Source organism: Nymphaea colorata, chromosome 2 (genome assembly GCF_008831285.2).
Source record: "Nymphaea colorata isolate Beijing-Zhang1983 chromosome 2, ASM883128v2, whole genome shotgun sequence".
Lineage (NCBI taxonomy): Eukaryota > Viridiplantae > Streptophyta > Magnoliopsida > Nymphaeales > Nymphaeaceae > Nymphaea > Nymphaea colorata.
Window position 1 is genome coordinate 4,662,163 of NC_045139.1, and position 20,750 is coordinate 4,682,912.

The 20,750-nt window shown below is 35.8% G+C and overlaps 1 protein-coding gene and 1 pseudogene across 1 annotated transcript; both read right to left on the minus strand.

Moving 5' to 3' along the window:
* LOC116247649 (protein DETOXIFICATION 12-like) lies at positions 1-5,529 on the minus strand. Its single transcript, XM_031619883.1, has 7 exons — positions 5,186-5,529; positions 4,072-4,616; positions 3,857-3,943; positions 2,327-2,383; positions 1,987-2,225; positions 701-906; positions 1-228 (listed from the first exon to the last, which is right to left on the minus strand). Exons 1-7 carry the CDS (start codon positions 5,474-5,476, stop codon positions 166-168), a joined length of 1,488 nt encoding a protein of 495 aa, XP_031475743.1. The 5' UTR covers positions 5,477-5,529; the 3' UTR covers positions 1-165.
* A 5,098-nt stretch (positions 5,530-10,627) lies between these two features.
* Positions 10,628-14,462, minus strand: LOC116246768 (protein DETOXIFICATION 10-like; annotated as a pseudogene).
* Between the last annotated feature and the right edge of the window lie 6,288 nt (positions 14,463-20,750).

The window sequence follows — 20,750 nt, forward strand, 5'->3', positions numbered from 1 at the left end:
CTGGCCCAGTAAGATAAATTATTTGGACTCCTTCAGATCCATATTTGAAAAATCAAAACTCTCTCTCTCTCTCTCTCTCTCTCTCTCTCTTTGTCTTGATCACATACTTGTAAGATATATATACTCGATGTTTATGTGTGGGAGCAATTAGAAATTGTTACAATCTCAAACAGTTTCACCATTGTTAAGTGTAGGCTTGTCAATCACTCTATCCTTTGCGTTTTCCACCTGCAAAATTTAGCAGTAATATTGTCGAACATCATCAGCTACAAATAAGGGTGTGCTTAAGGACCTTGAATTTCGATTATAAAATTAAAATTTTAGAAACAAAGTTTCAGCCCAACCTGAAATTGAAACGAAAATTTTCAGTTTTAGTTTCCTTTTGTGTTTGATAGTCTGGAGTTTTGATTTAAGATTTGAAAACAACATGTTTGATAAAACAAGAATTAAAATTCTAAAAAATAGATGAAATTTTCTAAACTTCCAGAATCATCATTTCACCCCAAGGTAGAATCACAATTCCAGAATTTTAATTCAAAAATGAGTCTATGATTCCAGAATCAAAACTCTTTGCTTGACAGTGCAATTCTCATTTCATCAAAAATGAGAATTTTAATTATAGAATTTCACAATTTCATCACCGATCATCAAACACCCCTTAATTATGAAACAAAGATAAGGGCAAGTATTATTTACTGACCTGTTTTTCCCAATCAGTAAGTGCTGTGATGATTGAGAGAAGAATTGTTTGAACTGTGGAGCCACATAATATGCCAATCCAGAGTCCGATCGCTCCAAAATGATAATAGAAACCTAAAATGACTGAAATTGGTAATCCAAGCAAATAAAATGCTCCAAGGTTGACATACGCGCCAAGATGCTGCCGTCCGCATCCTCTCGCAACACCTAAATGGATAAAATCATAAAACTGTTAAGAAGGAAAGGCAAAGCTAGAAATTTTTCATGAGGGGGGTCGAATTAAAGTTTCTAAAATTTTGATATAGATCGAAATATCATTTTTAAAAATTTTTATATAAAACAAGTAAAATTTTCTAAAAATTACATGTAATTTTTTTTTTTTTAAATTGAGGTGGGGGCTGTTAAGAAGAAACGAGAAACTTATAGTTTTGTTGAAGATATGTCCATCAGTACACAAAAATATGGCTCTAACCCTAACTTATGTTTTCACTTGGAACAATTAGATCATAGTCTCAAAAAATGTGTGTGTGTTTTTTTTTTCAAAAAAACCATGTATAAAACGCGAGAAATATGTCGGTCATTTGAAACTTAAAAAAAATAAAAGCATTTTTCTAAAAAAACAAGAAAAAACACATTATTTCACTTTTTTTTTTGCTTTAGAAATTTTTTAATGTCAAACTAGTTTTTATTTTCTAATGTTTATTTGTTGCTTGCTTACTCTCTTTTTTTTGACGTTTGTGGCATTAGTTTCTCGCTCTGCCCCTCGGCCCCTCATTCATATTGCTCCCAAGCATCCAAATAAAACATTTTCTTTAGGAGCAAAGCATCCAATTATAAAATAGTCTAACCTAACAGTAAGCTTGGGTATCGAGCCGGCCCGGCCCGATAACAAGTTGGGCCCGGGACAGCCCGACATCCAAAAACCAGGCCAGGGCACGACCCGACTCGGAAAACCCGAACCCGGCTCGATTAAATTTAAAAATATATTTTTAATATAAAATAATATATAAATATAATTAATCATAATAAAATATTATATATATATATATATATATATACTTAAAAGATAAATTATAAGGCCTGAATCGAACTTATCGGGCCCACCCGGGCCGGCCCGATAACGAGTCGGGCTGGCCTGGGTACCTCTTTCCCAGGCCTGGGCTCGAGTTGGGCCCGAATCGGGCTTCAGTCAGTCCCGAATCAGCTTATCGGGCCGACCCGATAATGAGTCGGGCCAGGTACCGGGTACCCGGCGGCCGCCCTGCTGGGTGCCTAGCCTAGCCTTACCTGACAGAACTCCTTGCATTGCATCCGTGCACGACGTCAGTGCAATTAAAGGCACCATCTTGGTGGTAGACAGGATGACTTCCTTATCATTGCTGTAAGCATATCCCAACTGATGTCTGAAGGCGTAGAGATTTGTACTCACAATCAACATGTCCATGACCCCAAGAATTATAACAACTAAAACTGCTGACCGAGATGTTCTTGGACGTCCAGCTCCTAATGCATTTGAGATGCGAATGCTGTAAAGAGAGCAAACGTATGAACATTGATAGCAACAATTGGAACAAAAAATTAACTAAAGAAGAGTTGTTATGTTAGTGATAGAGGATGGGGGGTGCACCTTGCAGCAGCACCAAGGCCGTATGGCATGGAATAAACCAAACCCAAGGTGTAGACACTGTAAAAGCAATGCAAAGCTGTGTTAAAAGAAGTTTTTTGATCTCGAACTCTGAAAGTAAAATAATATTCTAAAGGAAGCCACAGAATCGTAATGCCCTATTTTGAGAAGTTTAATTTTATATTAAAGATTATGAGAGATATTCAAGGGTTATAAATGGCTGGTCATCTTGGTTGGAAGCATTTTTTGGGCTGAAAAAGAAACTCTTAGGGGGGGCGGTTTGGGTGACATCTGGCTACTACGAGCCTGAGCCTAGTGTGTGAGAGTGGGTTAGGTCGATACCATGATATCAAAGCACAGTTCAACACTTCGACCTACGGTTTCATATGAACAGGTGCATGTGCCATAAGAACGGGGGAGGGGGGTAGTGTGGGGGGTTGGATTGTAATGTCTTACTTTGACATGTTTAGTCTGGTAGTGAAAATTGTGAGAAATGTTCAAGAACTTATAAAAAGGATTGTTAAGTGGTTGATTTTCCTAGTTCCTACCCTTTTTCGGACTAAGACTGAAACTGTTAAGAGGCAAGTTTAGATCCGTCTAAGTAGAAACCCGAGCCCCGTAAGGAAGTAAGTCGAGTCCTTATAGTGATATCAGAGCAAGAGCATGATTCAATGCTCAAACCTGAGGTCCAACATGCATGGATCCATGTGACACTCCACTTTGATAAGTCTAGCACTATATTGAAGATTGAGAGAAATTTTTCGTTTTTCAAAAGCTAATAAAAAGGGTGGTTAAGCGGTTAGTTGTGCCGGTTCCTTTCTTTTTTCGGGCTAGAATTGAAATAGCTAAGGTATGGGTTGAGATCCATCGGACTAGGGGCCTATGCTTGTATGAGAGTGGGTCGGATTGTACAAAAAATTGTCCTTCCATTGAAAATTAAGATGTTTGTATGCATAGAAGAGATGTATGAATATGCATTATTCATTCTAGAATACTATAAAAAATAATATATTGGATCATATGGCAAGAACATGCCTCCAAAAGTACTTAGGCTGCTTACTTAAAAACAAAAATTAAACTGATATGCTTCAGAATAAGGCCGACACAGTCCTTGATTGAACAAATGAGTTGAATGAATTTTAGCAGCCTTATTTATTGTTGATTGGTTGAACATGAATTGGTTGAGGATAAGCACACAAATACACCTATTTTATAGAAAGTATTGTACAAGAGAACAAAATGCTGTTTCTAATTCAATCCATAGGGAACCTCCATTTCACATGTTCAATTCACAAAGCACAATCCATGAACTTTCTAGACTGGAAAATTTGTCAGTTTCAGAAACGACAGAACTATACATCAATGTCTGCAGCACAGTTTCTTTGTAGCAAAGGTTCATGCTACACATTCTCCTCACAAGAAGAGGAGAAAGTGATGCAAGGCACCAGAGGCCGTGATTACAGGTAATGATATTCAATAATGCACTTACAGATAGGATAACTCGTGAACAAAAGATTGGAAATGAAGGCATACCAAATTGAAAGAACTGAAGCTTGCTTCTCAGGGTTAGGCAGAAGTCCGGAAAGCAATATCAGCAGTTCAAATATCCAGTATTCCAGACTGTATGAAAGACAATGCAATTAAAAAAATATTCTAAGTTTCTAAGACATAAAACAAGCAAGATAATTGATGAAGAAAACAAATAAAAAGAATGCAGTGAAAATATTCCAATGGAGGAAGTATTTTACCAAATCATGACTGCAGATGGAACGGCAAGACGAAGAAAGTCCTGTATCCTGTCCAAGGCCTCTGTTGTGAGTGGAGCAACTGTTTTCTTACAGGCAGATGAAACTTTGATATAAAGTGCCAATACAAACACATTCACCCAATAGGAGAGACTCACAGAAATAGCAGCTCCAATGTGGCCTACACTGAACTTAAAGATCAATAGCCAGCAAACAAGAACATGGAAGCAGAGGGTCACAGCAGCACCAAAGAGCAATGGCAGGACCAAACTCTGTGACTGCAGAAACTTCACCAATGGTTGCAAAAATGCAGCACCAAAAAGTCCTGGGATCAAGAAGACAGCATATCTTCCTGCTTCATGGGCCATGGCATGGTCATGCAGTATCAAAATGAGGAGTTTCTCCATGTAGAACCATACAAAAGCTAGTGGGATGCAAACAAGCAAGAGTGCAACTGTAGCCTTTTGTGTATATACTCCTAGCTTTTGGTACTGTTCTGCTCCATATGCTTGACCACATAATGTCTCCAAGCCACTTGCCATTCCAAGCTGTTACCCCAACCAAGTCATACAAGTTAGAGCTACAAGTACTTTAAAATGGAGCAAGTTGCTTCTACATATAGGAACCGCAAATGCTAGAAGTTATGAAGCTGAGTGCCTGAATGAAATTGGATATAATGTTTTCCTTTGTAGATTCTTGGCTTTTCTACTGGTTTCCATCCACAGTAACAAATATCGTTTTCGGGTTTTAAACGACGAGGTTTTGTATAGGTATAAAACGACAAAGTTGTTTTTTTTTATGGAAAAAAGGGAAAATTTCAGAAAGTTTTAAAACAATTATTCTTTTGGCAAGAAAAACAATGTGCCCAAATTCTTAAAAACAAAATGCAGAAAGTATGAAAATGATTGCTGTGTTTGTGATCCAAAATCTCAATTACTGTTTTCTGTAATTGAGCTACCAAAGGGAGTCTTAAAAGGAACTGACTGAGGCAGTAATGGAAGATCCATTTTTATGATAAGCAAGTAAGCAACCATAGTGGTGTTCTGCAACTTTTCCAATGATTCGGAAGCAAATATTCTAATCAAATCAACTCCAAGAAGTTCTTGTGGATTCTTACAAGGACGATGTAGCCGGTGACGTTGCAGAGGGAGGAGGAGATGGAGGCGCTGGAGAAGTAGAGGCTTCCGAGGTGGCCGACCATCGCGAGGGAGGCGATCTGCAGCAGGAACTGGACCATGGTGACGAAAGCCAAGGGGAGCGCCATTACAACTTGCCTCCTTGCCTCAACTATCAGCGATCCCGGCCAGCACCGCCGCTCATCAACGGTTGCACCTCCCCCTCCATTTTCTAATCCTTCTGCCTCGGACGCCTCCTTCTTCGGCACCTCCACTAAAGCATGTTCTTCCATGGCTCCCCACTAAGCTCTTTCTCGCTGTATCCCTCTATAAACTGTACAGGAAGCCTGAGGAGGATGTGGGTGATAATTGCAGCGACTGTATCTTATTATAGGAGCGACCAGAAAGATTTTTTTTTTTTTTGGCTCCACTCCTTATTAGTCACTCCACTTGACCGGCTGATCTTTCTTTTGTATTTTACTCTTCATTTTTAGCTGCTAACATATCAGTAAAGACTCTTGAAGCCGATATCTCAGAGACATCACCAAGGAGCTGTTGCTAGCAAACTCTTTTCCGGCGGTTTTGTCTTCTTTTTTAGAAAATTCGAGTTAAAACAGTATTAAAAAGACCTGTATTTTACGAAAAATATATGATAAAATGATAAAAACAATAAAAACAAAAAAGTCGTACTTCCCCCCTTTGAAAAACAAATTAAAATGAGTTTTTTCACGTTTTTAATGTGTTTTTTCTCATTATTTTTACGTTATTTTTGCTTTAAAGTTTGACACTTAAGTTAAATGATTTATCTTCATTTCTATCATCACTAAAACATCGTTTATATCATTTTATTTTTGTCAAGTTATTGTTTATATTTTTGTTATTTTTTATTTAGTTTACTTTATTCCTAGTTTTTAAGATTTTTTTTAAATTGCCAAAAAATTTTCAAGATTTTCCTAAAATTTCAACTTTGTAAAAAAAAAAACTTGAAAAAAAATCTTGGTGTCAAAAACTAGTTAACTATTGCAACTATGGCTAAACTTCTTATAGAAACGCATGCACTCATGCTTTTCGTCACTGCAATATAAATACTTAAACTTAAAATTTTCATTTATCAAAATTAAAAAAAGTCCATATCAATTGAGCCGATCACAAATCATTATTCAACTTTTTAGAGTTCATAAATAGGCCCGAAGTTGAAATTTGTTGACAAAAATATTAATTTTTGGTATTAAATGTTAACAATTTTTCAGGAAATAAAATCTACAAAAAATACTTTTTGTTGTCTTACATTAAAAAATTAAAAGATATTTTGTTGTGTTACATTAAACCATTAATAATTCTTTTATTAGATGAGTAGGCAAAGCGCCTTATTCACTTATTTAAGGCGTCTTTCTACAATCATTCGTCTTCAACTGAATATTTATTAATCGTGCATGCAAAATGTGTGCCCAAATATACATTTTTAATTTAATATAGGTACGTGACCACGTGACCAATATGATAAATTATATCATGTGTCTCTTAAAAAATCAGCCAATGGTAAAGGCTGAACCAAATATCAGTCACGGCCCTTCGAATCACAATATATTCCGGGTGAAGCCTGGGGACCCCGACCTTTTCAAAATAAACTTTATTACTTAACATTTTCAAAAATCATAATTTGACTCTGGTTAAAATTAAAAAAAATATAATTTCTCATGTAAAAAAACCTAGCTCCGCCCCCCTAAATATCTTATTACATTTATATCTGATCTCTTTCTATTTTTACAAAGAAATGGACATCAGACATAGTAGATTTATATGTTCAAGATTTCATTTCTATTGATAAATGTGAGAAATATCTCTCGTCCTGGTCTCTAAGAAAGGAATAATGAGTTCTTTTCCACCATCCATTTTCTTAGTATTATTGTCTTTTGCTTGTGATTATCTTAATCTTATGCTTAGTTTAGTTTAGTAAATAATTAACACATATGAGAATCGAACCAACACGCCTTTTGTCAGCCGCTAGGCCTCGGCATTGGCCCGACCGGGCCCTACTTGACCCTATAACGAGTTGGGCCCGGGCTCGACCCGATTTGAAAAACCCGAGTCCGAGCCTGACCCGATTACATTGACATGTAATTTGAAGAGAATTGGACCAGCGACTGAGCCCGGGCCGGGTACCGAGTACGCGGCGGCAGCCTGGCCCGGTGCCCAGGCTTACCGCTAGCTTAACCAACCCACACATGTGAGAATTGGACCAGCGGCTGGCCTTTTGTGAGTTGCTGACTCAAACGACAATGAGGGGAATTAGACCCAATTGCTGCATAGCTAGAGGCAGAGCCAGAAATTTTCATAAAGGGGCCGTTCCTAAATTTTGATACCCACTAAATATCATTTTTCAAAATTTTGTAAAATTTACATGTAATTTGAGGAAAATCGAATCAGTGATTGACTGACTATCAACTGCAAGTTGAATCAAGTTAGTCAGCTCGAACTCGACTCGGCTTACATCAGCCGCTAGCCCAATCTGCTATAATGAACAATCAAGCGAGTCATTAAGCATCTTCAAACTTGGCCGGCTGCTTGACTGCTAAAGTATAATTAATAAAATAGTTTTCTGCGGAAGGCGTGTGTAGGAAGGAATAAACATAAATATTAGAGACGGGAAAGATAGCAACTGTCTGACTGCTGAATGATAATTAATAAATCAGTTTTCTCCTGCAGGCACGTGTAGAGAGGAATAAAAATTAGACATACGGAACAGAGGAATAAATATGACATACGGATGTGGATGCCAACGCAACGAGGTTCATAAGACTATATATATATATATATATATATATATATATATATATATATATATATATATAGAGAGAGAGAGAGAGAGAGAGAGAGAGAGAGAGAGAGGGAGAGAGTATAAAAAGTGTTTTAAAGAAAACATAAACATTCTTAACATATTTATAAAAACTATTTTGATATAAAACATGCTTTGACCTAAGTTGTTTTGATGAAAAATGTAGATTTTTTACAATCAAAATGTTGATTCTTCTCCAAGAGCTGTTCATGTTTGTTTATTATAAAATGTTATTAAACTCTTGAATAATCAACTTAATTTATTTTTTTCATCAACGTATTCCTCAAATCATATCAGTATGGTAAGATTGCAAGAAAAACAAGTCAATCATTACATTTAAGAGATCTGGTTTTTGTCTGTCACCTAATAGTATATATATTATATCTGCATATATTGACTGGGACATGATGAACTCTTTCAAGCTGCATTGAAATTCCTTACCACTAAATCATGCTTAGTTTTGTTGGCTAAGAATGCTCCAAGCATGACAATTTTTAAATATAATTTTTTAAAAATTTAAAACATTTAAAAATCCTAAAATTTAAGAAAGATAAAGTAAGTGAGAAGCGAATAACATAAACATAAAAAAATACGTAAATAAGCAACAAATAAAAATAAAAAATAAAAATTAGCAAGCAGTTGGCATTAAAAAAAATGAAAATATGCATTTTTTGTCTCGTTTTGGCATTTTTTTTAAAAAATGGCATTTTTTTAATTTTTAATCGGCTGGCTTTTGTTCCCCGTTTTATATGTGTTTTTTTTTTGCTAAAATACACGTTTCTGACTACGATCAAAACACTGTTTATTCCAACCAACAATAATTCTTGCTCGATTATTGTCAACTTGATTTTGAGTGCATCAGCCAACAAATTAACCAAGTTTTTAAAACTCTATTTAAAAAATTTAATTTCCATAAACCAAGTTTTCAGGAAAGTGGGTTATATGAGGATGTCAAGCAAATGCCAATCTTGCAACTAAAACCTTAAAATGTCACCAAAATTTTGGAGAAGTGTGCAAAACTTTTCATGCAACAAAAAGGTGAAGACATGCAATATTGCTTTTTGTTAGACTAAATTGTTGACCAAAGTCGAGAAAAAGGCAATTACAAAAGACGTTTGCTGCCTTTGACGGCCTTGAATTTTGATTCTAGAATTGAAATTCTAAAAACAAAATTTCACCTCAAAAACCAATTGGAATGAAAACTTCAGTTCTAGTTTTTCTTAGTGTTTGATAGTCTGCAATTTTGTTTCTAGAATTGAAAATAATGTGTTCAATAAAACAAGAATCAAAATTCTAAAGTTCATGAATTAAAACTATTATGTCCTAAAGAGATGAAGAAATTCTAAAATTTTGGAATCATAATTCCAACCCCAAGGCTGGAACGCCAATTTCGAAATCTTAATTCAAAACCGAGTTGATAAGTCCATAATCAGAATTTTGTGTCTCATAACACAATTTTCATTTCATAAAAAATTAGTATTTTAGTTCTAGAATTTAACAACTCGAGTCTCATCAAACACCCCTACCGACATAAAGGTTAGGTCATTAGTGACTGAAAGGCAAGCGTAAGAGAAGATTTCACTAAGATCAGCTGCCTTAAAGTCAGTTCATGTAAGCATGGCAAATTGGCTCATGATCAACTGAAGGCGTTGTGAATTATTGACCCAGACTTGAACGTTTAAGCAAGTTACTTTGCTGAAAAAGTTAAAATGAGAACCAGATGTTAGCGTTCAGATCCTTTGTTATATATATATATATATATATATATATCATGTACGAGTATTATATGAATGAATTTCTTGAGCATAATACAACAAAGTTGTATATCTCAAAAATATTTGAAAAAATCTTAGTAAATTTTTAAACAATTTAAAACATCTAATAAATCTTGAAAATTGTAAACAAATAAACCACCATTTATATATATGAGTGTGTGTGTCATTGAATGTGCCACAAATACGGGGATGGATGTACGAAGAAATCTGAACACGGAATTTGACCTTCACCACCCAATCAATCGGAACGATCACATAAGCATTTCCTCTGTCAGTGTCTGCAGTCACAATAACAACCAAAATTTGAATCAAAAGAAGACACTTCTCTAACCAGAAATACATATATTCTCTTGCGGAACTACGAAAGAGTGCATGATCCAAGGATTCGTAGTGACAGTATGTTATTTGTTTCTTCCTGATTAAGATAAAGGTTTGCACTCACGATCCACATTTGCATCATTATTTGTTCATTCCTGGCCCAGTAAGAAAAATGGTTAAGACTCCTTCAGATCCACATTTGCAAATATCAAAAGTCTCTCTCTCTCTCTCTCTTTTTCTGTGGATCACAAACTCCTAAATAGTGGCGGAGAGGCGTGGAGGCTGGTGTGGGCAGTAGCCCGCACCAAACAATCAAAAATTTCTTTTAAAATACTTGAAATTATGCTATAATGATTCAAAATTACATAGGGTGCTCATATCAGAACTGGACTAGTGACTCAGAGTGCCCCTCAGCCAAAAAATTCTAACTCCACCACTGCTCGTAAGGAATGTACTCAAGGTTTTTGTGAGGGTACAATCTGCAGTTATTACAACCTCAAACAGTTTCACCATTGTTAAACTGTAGGCTTATCAATCACTCTATCCCTTGCTTTTTCAGCCTGCAAAATTTACCAGTAATGTTGAAGATCATTAGCCAGAAATGAGGGAGAAACCAAGCCAGAAAGATTCCACAAACTGGGCAGGTAGCCCCACTCTTGCACTCAACTAGCTAAAGCAATTCATTAATTATGCAAGAAAGATATGGACCAATGTAGCTGACTGACTCTGACCTGTTTTTGCCAATCAGTAAGTGCTGTAATAATTGAGAGAAGAATTGCCTGTGCTGTGGAACCGCATAGTACACCAATCCAGAGTCCAACTGCTCCAAAGTGAAAACGGAAGCCTAAAATGGAGGAAATTGGTAATCCAAGCAGATAAAATGCCCCAAGATTGACATATGCGCCAAGATCCTGCCACCCGCATCCTCTAGCAACTCCTATATAGATAAAATCATGAAACTGTTAATTGGCTTATAGTTAATCCTAGGTAAGACTTCTGGTGCATTTAATATTGCAGGTTTTGCTCAAGGGTACCAACTTGATCCAGTGACCTGAAAGAAAGCACAGATGTTCATTCATTAATCAAACACTGAATCATGATATTCTGTGTAGGTTTCTTCTCATATAGATGCTGAAAGTGCTTCCACATGTAACAGTCTTTCAGGTGCTTTCCTTAACCCCATGAATTAAGCAATTCATCAACTGTAAAAGTGACTAGAACTGGACTACTCTTGGTGGATGTCAAGTTAGTCATATTGCTCCCCAATCATCCAAATAGGGCATTTTCTTTAAGAGCAAACCATCCAATTATGAAATAGTCTAACCTGACAGAACTGCTTGGATTGCATCCATGCACGATGACAGAGAAACTAAAGGCATGATCTTTGTGACAGAGAGGATGACTTCCTTATCATTGCTGTAAGCATATCCCAACAGATGGCATAGAGAGTTGAACCCACAATTAAGATGTCCATGACCGCAAGCATTATAGCAACAAAAACAGCTGACCGAGCAGTTCTTGAACATCCAGCTCCTAATGCATTTGAGATGCGAATGCTGTAATGAGAGCAGATATATGAACATAAATACCAACAATTGGAATAAAAAGATTAGTTGAAGAATAATTCTTATGTTATTGACAGAGGATGAGGGGTGCACCTTGCAGCAGCACCAAGGCCAAGCGGCATGGAATAGACCAGATCCAAGGTGTAAACACTGTTTAGAAAAACAATGAGATGCTGTGTTAAAGAGAGTTTTTGATCTTGAACTATGAAAGTAAAATAAGCCTCTAAAAGCAGGAAGCAACAAAAATTTCCTTCCACTGATAATTAGGACATTTGTTATACACAGAAAAGATGTATGCAAATGCTATTGCTCATTCTAGAATACCATAAAAAATAGATTGTAAATGCAATCTTCCTGTCTCTTTGGCAAGGACATGCTTCTCAAACAAAACAAAGTACTTAGGTTATTTACTTAAAATACAAAAAGTGAACTGATATGCTTCATAATGAGGAAAACACAGTACCTGACCGAACAAGAGAAGTGAACAGATTTTAGCAGCTTTATTAATCGTTGGTTGGTTGATTATAAGCACAAAAACACACCTATTTTATAGAGAGTATTGTACAAGAGAACAAAGTGGTGGTGTTTTCTAGTTCAATCCATAGGGAATCTCCATATCACATGTTCTAGTCACAAAACACAATCCATCAACTTTGTACAGTATAAAATGCCGGTTTCAGAAACCATAGAAGTATATACCAAGGAAGAATCTGCAGCACATGCGACACATTGTACTCACAAGAAAAGGAGAAAGTGATGTAAGGCACCTGAGGCTGTGATTATGGGTAATGCTATTCAATAATGCGAAATGAAGCCATACCAAATTGAAAGAACTGAAACTTGCACCTCAGGGTTAGGCATAAGTCCGGAAAGCAATATCAGCATTTCAAATGTCCAGTATTCCAGACTGTATGAAAGAAAAAGCAAGTAGAAAAAGAAGTATTTTAAGACATGATAATTGATGAAGAAAACAAATAAAAGGAATGCAGTGAAAATATTCCAATGGAGGAAGCATTTTACCAAATCATGACTGCAGATGGAACGGCAAGACGAAGAAAGTCCTGTATCTTGTTGAAGGCCTCTGTTGTGAGTGGAGCAACTGTTTTCTTACAGGCAGATGAAACTTTGATATAAAGTGCCAATACAAACACATTCACCCAACAGGAGAGACTGACAGAAATAGCAGCTCCAATGTGGCCTATACTAAATTTAAAGATCAATACCCAGCAAACAAGAACGTGGAAGCAGAGGGCCACAGCAGCACCAAAAAGCAATGGCATGACTAAACTCTGTGCCTGTAGAAACTTCACTAATGGCTGCAAAAGTGCGACACCAAAAAGTCCTGGGATCAAGAAGACAGCATATCTGCCTGATTCATGGGCTACGGCTTGATCTTGCCCGATCAAAATTAGGAGTTTCTCCATGCAGAACCATAAAGAAGTTATTGGGATGCAAACGAGCAGGAGTGCAACTGCAGCCTTTTGTGCATATACTCCTAGCTTTTGGTACTGTTCTGCCCCATATGCTTGACCACATAATGTCTCCAAGCCACTAGCCATTCCAAGCTGTTACCCCCAACCAAGTGATACAAGTTAGAACTACAAGCTTAACATGGAACAAGTTGCTTCTACATATAGAAACCTAGCAAATGCCGGCAGTTATGAAGCTGAGTACCTGAAATTGGGTCTGATCTTTTTCTTCGATGATTCTTGACTTTTCCCTTGGTTTTCAACTTTGTTTTCAAGTTTCTTTATGCAGATTAGAACATGAATTTACCAGTAAATATGGGGATACGACCATTTTTATGAAGTTTTGGCTATGATACAGGAATTTACCGATCATTCTTTCCAATGATGAGAAAATGAAGTTACGCGTATCAATTCAGTGATTTATTAGTTACCAACCATCTGAAGTGCAAAAGGCTGCCGGTACGCTCTAATTGGTTTATTTTCTACCACTCCTACTAAAATCTGGATCGAAAGAACCAGAAAATGAGCAGATTAGATAATCATTCAAATCATTTGAGACGAACAATCTCCACCATCCGTTTCTCTAGATGGCATTAAATGTAGACTTTTGTTAGCTTCAGTATACTCATCAAAAATGGTTACCGAAACAAACTTATCTAAGAATGTAAGATCTTTCTGAAAAAATTTCCTCAAAACGACCTCATCTCCATGACAGAAATATGGATGCTTCGAGATTGCATATGATAATATTATAGCAGAGCAGATCCTAACTTCATTAATCCGATTATTAAGGCAGATGGAATCCAACAAAGAATATGATTTTGGTACAAGTCAGAAATCTTAGTTACTGTTTTCTGTAATTGAGGTACCAAAGGGAGTCGTATAGAAACGGAGGTAGTAATGGAACATCCATTTATGTGACAAACAACCATAGTTATGTTCTGCAGTCTTATTCTAATTATATAAACTCCAATGACAATTAAAAGCAACTCCAAGAGGTTCTTGTGGATTCTTACAAGGACGATGTAGCCGGTGACGTTGCAGAGGGAGGAGGAGATGGAGGCGCTGGAGAGGTAGAGGCTTCCAAGGTGGCCGACCATCATGAGGGAGACGGCCTGCAGCAGGAACAGGACTATGGTGACAAGCGCCAGGGGAAGCGCCATTACAAGTTGCCTTCTCGCCTCCTCTACCAGCGATCCCCACCACCGCCACTCACCAACAGTTGCACTTGCACCTCTCCCTCCAATTTCTGATCGTTCTGCCTCGGACGGCTCCTTCCCCGACAAGCTTCCTCCCATTGAAGCATGTCCTTCCATGGCTCCCCAATAAGCTCTTTGTCACTGTATCTCTCTATGGACTGTATACAAAGAGAGAGGAAGATTGGGTGATAATCTTAGAGATTGTATGTTATTAAATGAGAGACAAAATAGAGAGAGAGTGACAGGGAGAGCAGGGTGGCAGCAGCAGAATGCAAAGCGGTAGACAATTGACAGGTGCGAAGTACCCGGGACAGCATGGCCGGCTGCTAGGTCTTAGTGCCGCCGGCAGCCGAAGGTGGTACAGCGGCGTTAACTGTCGATCTCTCTTTTGTATTTTTCTTCTTCATTTTTAATTGCACAACTGAACGTGTCTCCATCTCCAGACCATTGATGATGAGCATTCATATTCTGGTAACAGATTAGTGATTCCCAAAACCGACATTCCTGACAGAAACATCACCAAAAGGCGCCGTTGGTGGCAAACTCTTTTGTGGCGGTTGAAAATATCGGAAAACGGCGGGCTTGGTCTTCTTTTTTAAAAAAAAGTTGAGTTAAACCCATTTGCAGAAACACATGGAACTCGTGCTTTTCGTACTACAATATAAATGCTTAAAATTTTCTTTTAGGAAAAAAAAAATTAAATCCATACTGACTAAGCATGTCAGCATATCTTATTCGCACATATATTCACTCATTAGAATTCAAGAATTCAAGTTCCAATACAAATAAAGAAAAATCAGATCAGAATCCGAATTCAAATTTTAAACCCAAATTTTCAGATATAATTAGTTATAAAATATTTGTATAAAAATAAATCTAATTTGAATCCTTATTCAAATCCAATCAATATTTATATATATCAAAATAGAATGTCATTTCGAATTTGATCTGATTTTTGGGGGCAGATATTATATTTTTTTTTGTATCCAGTGTTTTTAAATAGATTAAGTTGGATATCTGATCCAAATCAAATATATTGACATCTTAAGCACGTAGTTAAAATTTGTGGACAAAAAATATTAATTTTTGATATTAAATGTTGACCATTTTTCTAGAAATAGAAGATATATATAGGGTCATATTAAAAAATAGTTTTTCATTAGATTTGACAAGTTCTACGAAAAAAAGCTCTTATGGGGTTTGTTATTCCCTTATTTGCTTTAATATTAGGTGCCTTTTTATAATAATTTTTTGTTCAAATGACTATTTACTAACCGTGCAATATGTAAAATTGCGTGCCAAATATGCTTTTTTTAATTAAAGCAAAGTGTATTGTGATCAAATTTTTAATTAATTGTCAGTGAAAACTATATAAATTATAGTTTTAGTTCACTCAAACTGTGAAGTATTTATAGGATAAGCTCTAGGTCATCTCTTGAGGCAAATCATCTACATGAGCTTCTAAAAGACTGTCATAATTGCTGACAAATCTTTATGTGACATAAAGTAATGTGGCGTGTAACCGAAGCAAATAAAGGCGTAAGGACATGCGTCAAAAAAACAAAGGTAATGATAAGTTTCACGCGGCTTCTTTTAGAGAAAATGCGAAGGTGTTTACTGTAGCAATATGCCGAACACTATTGTGCACTATAGCACTTTTGACTTTTGAATACGTTTAACTGTCACCTCATCTAGCATATGACATCTGTCCTCATTCGAGTTCCTTTGCGTGTAACTGTTTTTGTTTGTTCGGAAAACAATCTGATTCATTTTCTAAGTTGTAATTTGATTTGAAGTCCGATGTATATAAGCACCACCCGAAAGTCTGTAAAAATCATTTACCTCTATATCCTCATATCCACCTTTATATCCTCCATCCATACATTCATCCCTTGCTCTAAGTGTTCATTTGGCTTCAGGTCCTTTTGGTTCCTAACTCTCTTTCTCCTCAATCATTCTTCTCTTTTGTCTTAGACAGTGTAAGAAAAGTGAACCTGAGCTTTTGGTGTGGACCACATCTATAGTACTCCAAAAGAAGAAATTGGAACAATGATAATCTAAGAAATATTTAGATTCATTGCTATATCATGGGTTAAAGAAGAAGGGATTTAAATTCTGTTTAGTCCGGTTCCAACAAAAAATGCATGTAGATAATTCTTTTTGTGAATGTCATAAAGGATTTGGTATCATTTTGGCAAATATCAACTTTAAAAAGTGGACAGACATGAAAGTATTTGAAATGAAGATTTCTTTGCAAAATATGATGAAACAAGAATATGTAAAAAGGATTATCATAACAACAGTAGAACAGACACAGGTACATCAAAATCCAAATCCGTTCGAATGTCATTTCAAATTTGATCTTACTTTTTAGGTAGATATTATATTTTTTTCATATCCAATTTTTTTGGATAGATTCAGTCGAATATCTGATCCAAATCAAACATATTGACATCCTAAGCACGTAGTTAAAATTTGTTGACAAAAATATTGTTTTTTTGACATTAAATGTTGACCATTTTTCAAGAAATAAAATGTACATATGGGGTTATATCGAAATTGAGCAATATGTAAAATTGTGCGCTAAACATTAGGTGCCTTTTTATAATAATTTTTTGTTCAATTAACTATTTATTAACCGTGCAATATGTAAAATTGTGTGCCAAATATGCATTTTTTAATTAAGGCAAAGTACACTGTGATCAAATATTACAGTTCTAAGTTCACTATATTAATTAATGTTGGTGACAACTCTGATGAATTATAGTTTTATCTCACTCAAATTATTTAAGAGAGATCGAGTTGCGTGCATTTTAATGTGTACTTTTAGTCCTTTTACTTTTTTACAATCTCCTTTTTGTCTTTTCAAAACCTTCTTTTTTTACTTATAAAACTTATTTTGGTCAAGTACAAAGGTGTGCATATAACCGACTCTATTTTTCAATGATAACGGGCTGTTGTGGACCGGCTTCGTATTTATGCCATATGATTCTTAAAAAATAGCTGCTCATAAAGTTAGCTAAGCCATACTTGAATCACAATATAGTGGAGAATGGGGGGCCGAGATTTTCAAAATAAATTTTATTACTTAAAAACGTTTTAAAAAAATTTAATTGGACTCCAATTAAAATTTTTGAAAAATACAATTCCTTATCTGAAAAGAATTCTGCCTCCGCTTGGTTTGGTTCAGGCAAGTAGAACCGAACCAGCAACTGGTCTTTTGTGAACTGTTGACTAAACTGACACTTTTAGGGCACTCATCATATATTTGAAGGCCATTTGATATACAAATATTTAAAAATTTAGGATTCAATAAAAGATAATTTTATTATAGGAGCAACTGCGCCCACATGTGCTTCTGCCCCTTGACTGCTGAAACTGTCATTAATAAATCAGTTTTCTCCTTCAAACAGGTGTAAAGAGGAATAAATCTTACACATGGGTATTTTTACTAGTATATATATATATATATATATATATATATATATATATATATATATATATATATATATATATATATATATATATATATATATATATAGAGAGAGAAAGAGAGAGAGAGAGAGAATGAATGGCTCTTATACCATTATGTTAAGATTAGATTGCAAACTGTAGATTTTAAACACCACCCTAACATAATGGTATGGGAAAAAAACTAAGTTTTTTTAATTTTGATATCTACATTGTTTTTTTGGTAATCTAACCTCACTGATATAATTAAGAATATGTTGATGCAAAGTGCAAACATATATTAAGTTGATAATTTTTTGGACTTTAATAGTGTCATTATAATAAGCAAAATTGAATGGGCCCATACCATCAATATTTTGATAATATAAAAGTCTTCATTTTTTCATAGAAGCAGCTTGAATGAAAGTATATTTGATATCAAAATATATTTTATAAATATATTAAGATGTTAATATTTTATTTAAAATATTTTTTAGTAAAAGAATTAAGGCATCTGGTTTTTATCCCTAGCCTAACCGTCTAGTTTCTACCAATCTCTTATATATATATATAGTTCCTAAAAAGAGGGACTTAAATTAAGGGGGGAGGGTTGGTCTGAACTTAATCTGTATTCCGATAACATAAATTTACAGTAAGAATTGAATTTGAACTAGATACGGGGCTGCAAATCCACCTTTAAGAAAAATAATGGCATCAGACAAATATTTGGGTTTGAAGGAAACAGTTTTTTGTGAACAACATTGAATCCCGAGGTCTAATTTGTAATATCTAAAAAAATATGCATGTATAAAGCCAACTTATACGTATACGCCAAAAAAAAAGATAGTTAGGGGGTCCAAAATTTTTAGAAATTACTTTAAAAATGTCTTTTTTAGTCTTTCAACTTTTTTCTTTTTCTTTTTTTTTTGTCCATAAAAAAGTTATCTCTTTCTAATCACCAAAGGTATTTTGGTTATTAAGTATTCTAGCGTACAAAAAAATTGTGCACCAACCTGCGTAGTTATCTGTCTCTTCCAATGAAAAGCTTGCGGGAAGAAACTCCTATCTTATTGAAAGAAAAAAAAAATGTGTGTAGATTTAACAAACACAAATAAATTCGCATCCGGAAATAAGAAAATGGAGAACACCAACCCATAGGGAATCTAAGCACAACACAGAATCCCCAAAACAAATGGGAAAGAACCACCCATTAACAGCCATCACACCATCACCCAATCCACTAACCATTTTCATACTGATTATCCAGGGGTGGGGTGGAGGGAGGTGTGGGCATAGTGTGACCAAATGCCCACCCAAAACAATTATTTTCATATTAAAATTTCATAGCTATTTTTTGAATTTACATACAAGTGCTCCTTAAAAATCTAAAATTATATAACTAGTGCCTCTTTGTTCAAATTTTTCTGGCCTTGCCCCTGGAATGATCCACCTCTTGATATTGCATGAATCAACCTACTCACCCTAAGGGCCCGTTTGATGGTCGTGATAAAATTGGTGGAGAGGGTGAAATGTGTACGGGCGGGTGAAATTTCACCCACCCGTCTCACACCGTATCAAACAGGGCATCAGATTGAAAGAAGGAGAAATTTCATCCAGTAAATTTTTCCAAAAAAATTTACCATGGTAAATTTACCACCTTAAATTCTTCCCTGCCATCAAACTGGCCCTAAAAGACACCAGAGCAGTTGACTGTCATTTTGTAGATCGAGTGTGCACACAATAAATATGCACCAAAAGGAATGGGCGGTATTTTTGAAAATTTTTATAACATAATGGGCACCCTTAGACTTTTTAAACAGACATAAGCTCGGCCAGCATAGTTATCAGGTCAGGCCAGGCCCTGCCATCAACTATATATCCATTGGATACTTGGTTTGATGTCCAACCATAATTGAAACCCTTAATATTTCATACTTTAATATTTATAAACCCTTAACGACAGGTCAAGAGCGACACATGAAGAGTTTCTAAGGGTACCATCGACAGCACATGAAGAAAAGTTTTTAAGTATATATGTACCGGCCTGGTCGGGCACCCAATACCCGACTTGGGCCAATCCGGCCTAACAAATATGTTTAATCTGACTAGTCAAAGTATCAAATAACCAGCCCAAGCGCAGCCCATCACAGACCCTTTCTGCTCTCATCCACATATCCACCAAACCTTTCTGATCATGAGGTAACCCTCTCTATGGCTAACCCCGAGCTCGAACCAAATATCATTGGTCTACCAATTTACCCCGCTCATCTTTTCATCTGATCATAAGGTAACCCTCTCTATGGCTAACCCCGAGCTCGAAACCAAATATCATTGGTCTACCAATTTACCCCGCTCATCATGGAGAACCTTATTATGAATACAACATATTTTCCATGTCATAACATTCCAACATTTCTTCAACCATGGTTGAGAAAAATTCACCTGAGACTATACCATAGCAGGACGTGCATGAAGAGGCGCCTCTCTAGTTATATTTTTGAGTAAAATGCATATTGTTAAGTGATAAAATACGACACTTAAATTGAAGGGTGCACTGCTAATATACTGTTGAAATATACTGTTGAAGTTCATACAACCCAGGGCCCCAGTTCATATAAGGGAAAGGAGATTGAGAATAAGGACCTTCGGCTCTTTTTTGAGCGGCGTAATCTTTCCAATCATTTGCTTATAACCAATGAAGCATTCACTCGAGGAGAAGGTTACATGATTGGGACGAACACAACACAAAAGGTTATACATTTGGACAAGAGAGTGCTAAACTATGGAGCACAAAATGATGAAACTATGCTCCCATGTGAAAAGGGAGAGGAAGTTACCCGCCGGGTGCACCATGTGCAGCAAAGGAGGGAAAGGCATTTTGGTAAATTATTATAAAAAAAAAGTCTTTCACAATCTTTTTTTTTTTTACTTTTTTTTTATTTTCAATTTTGTCTT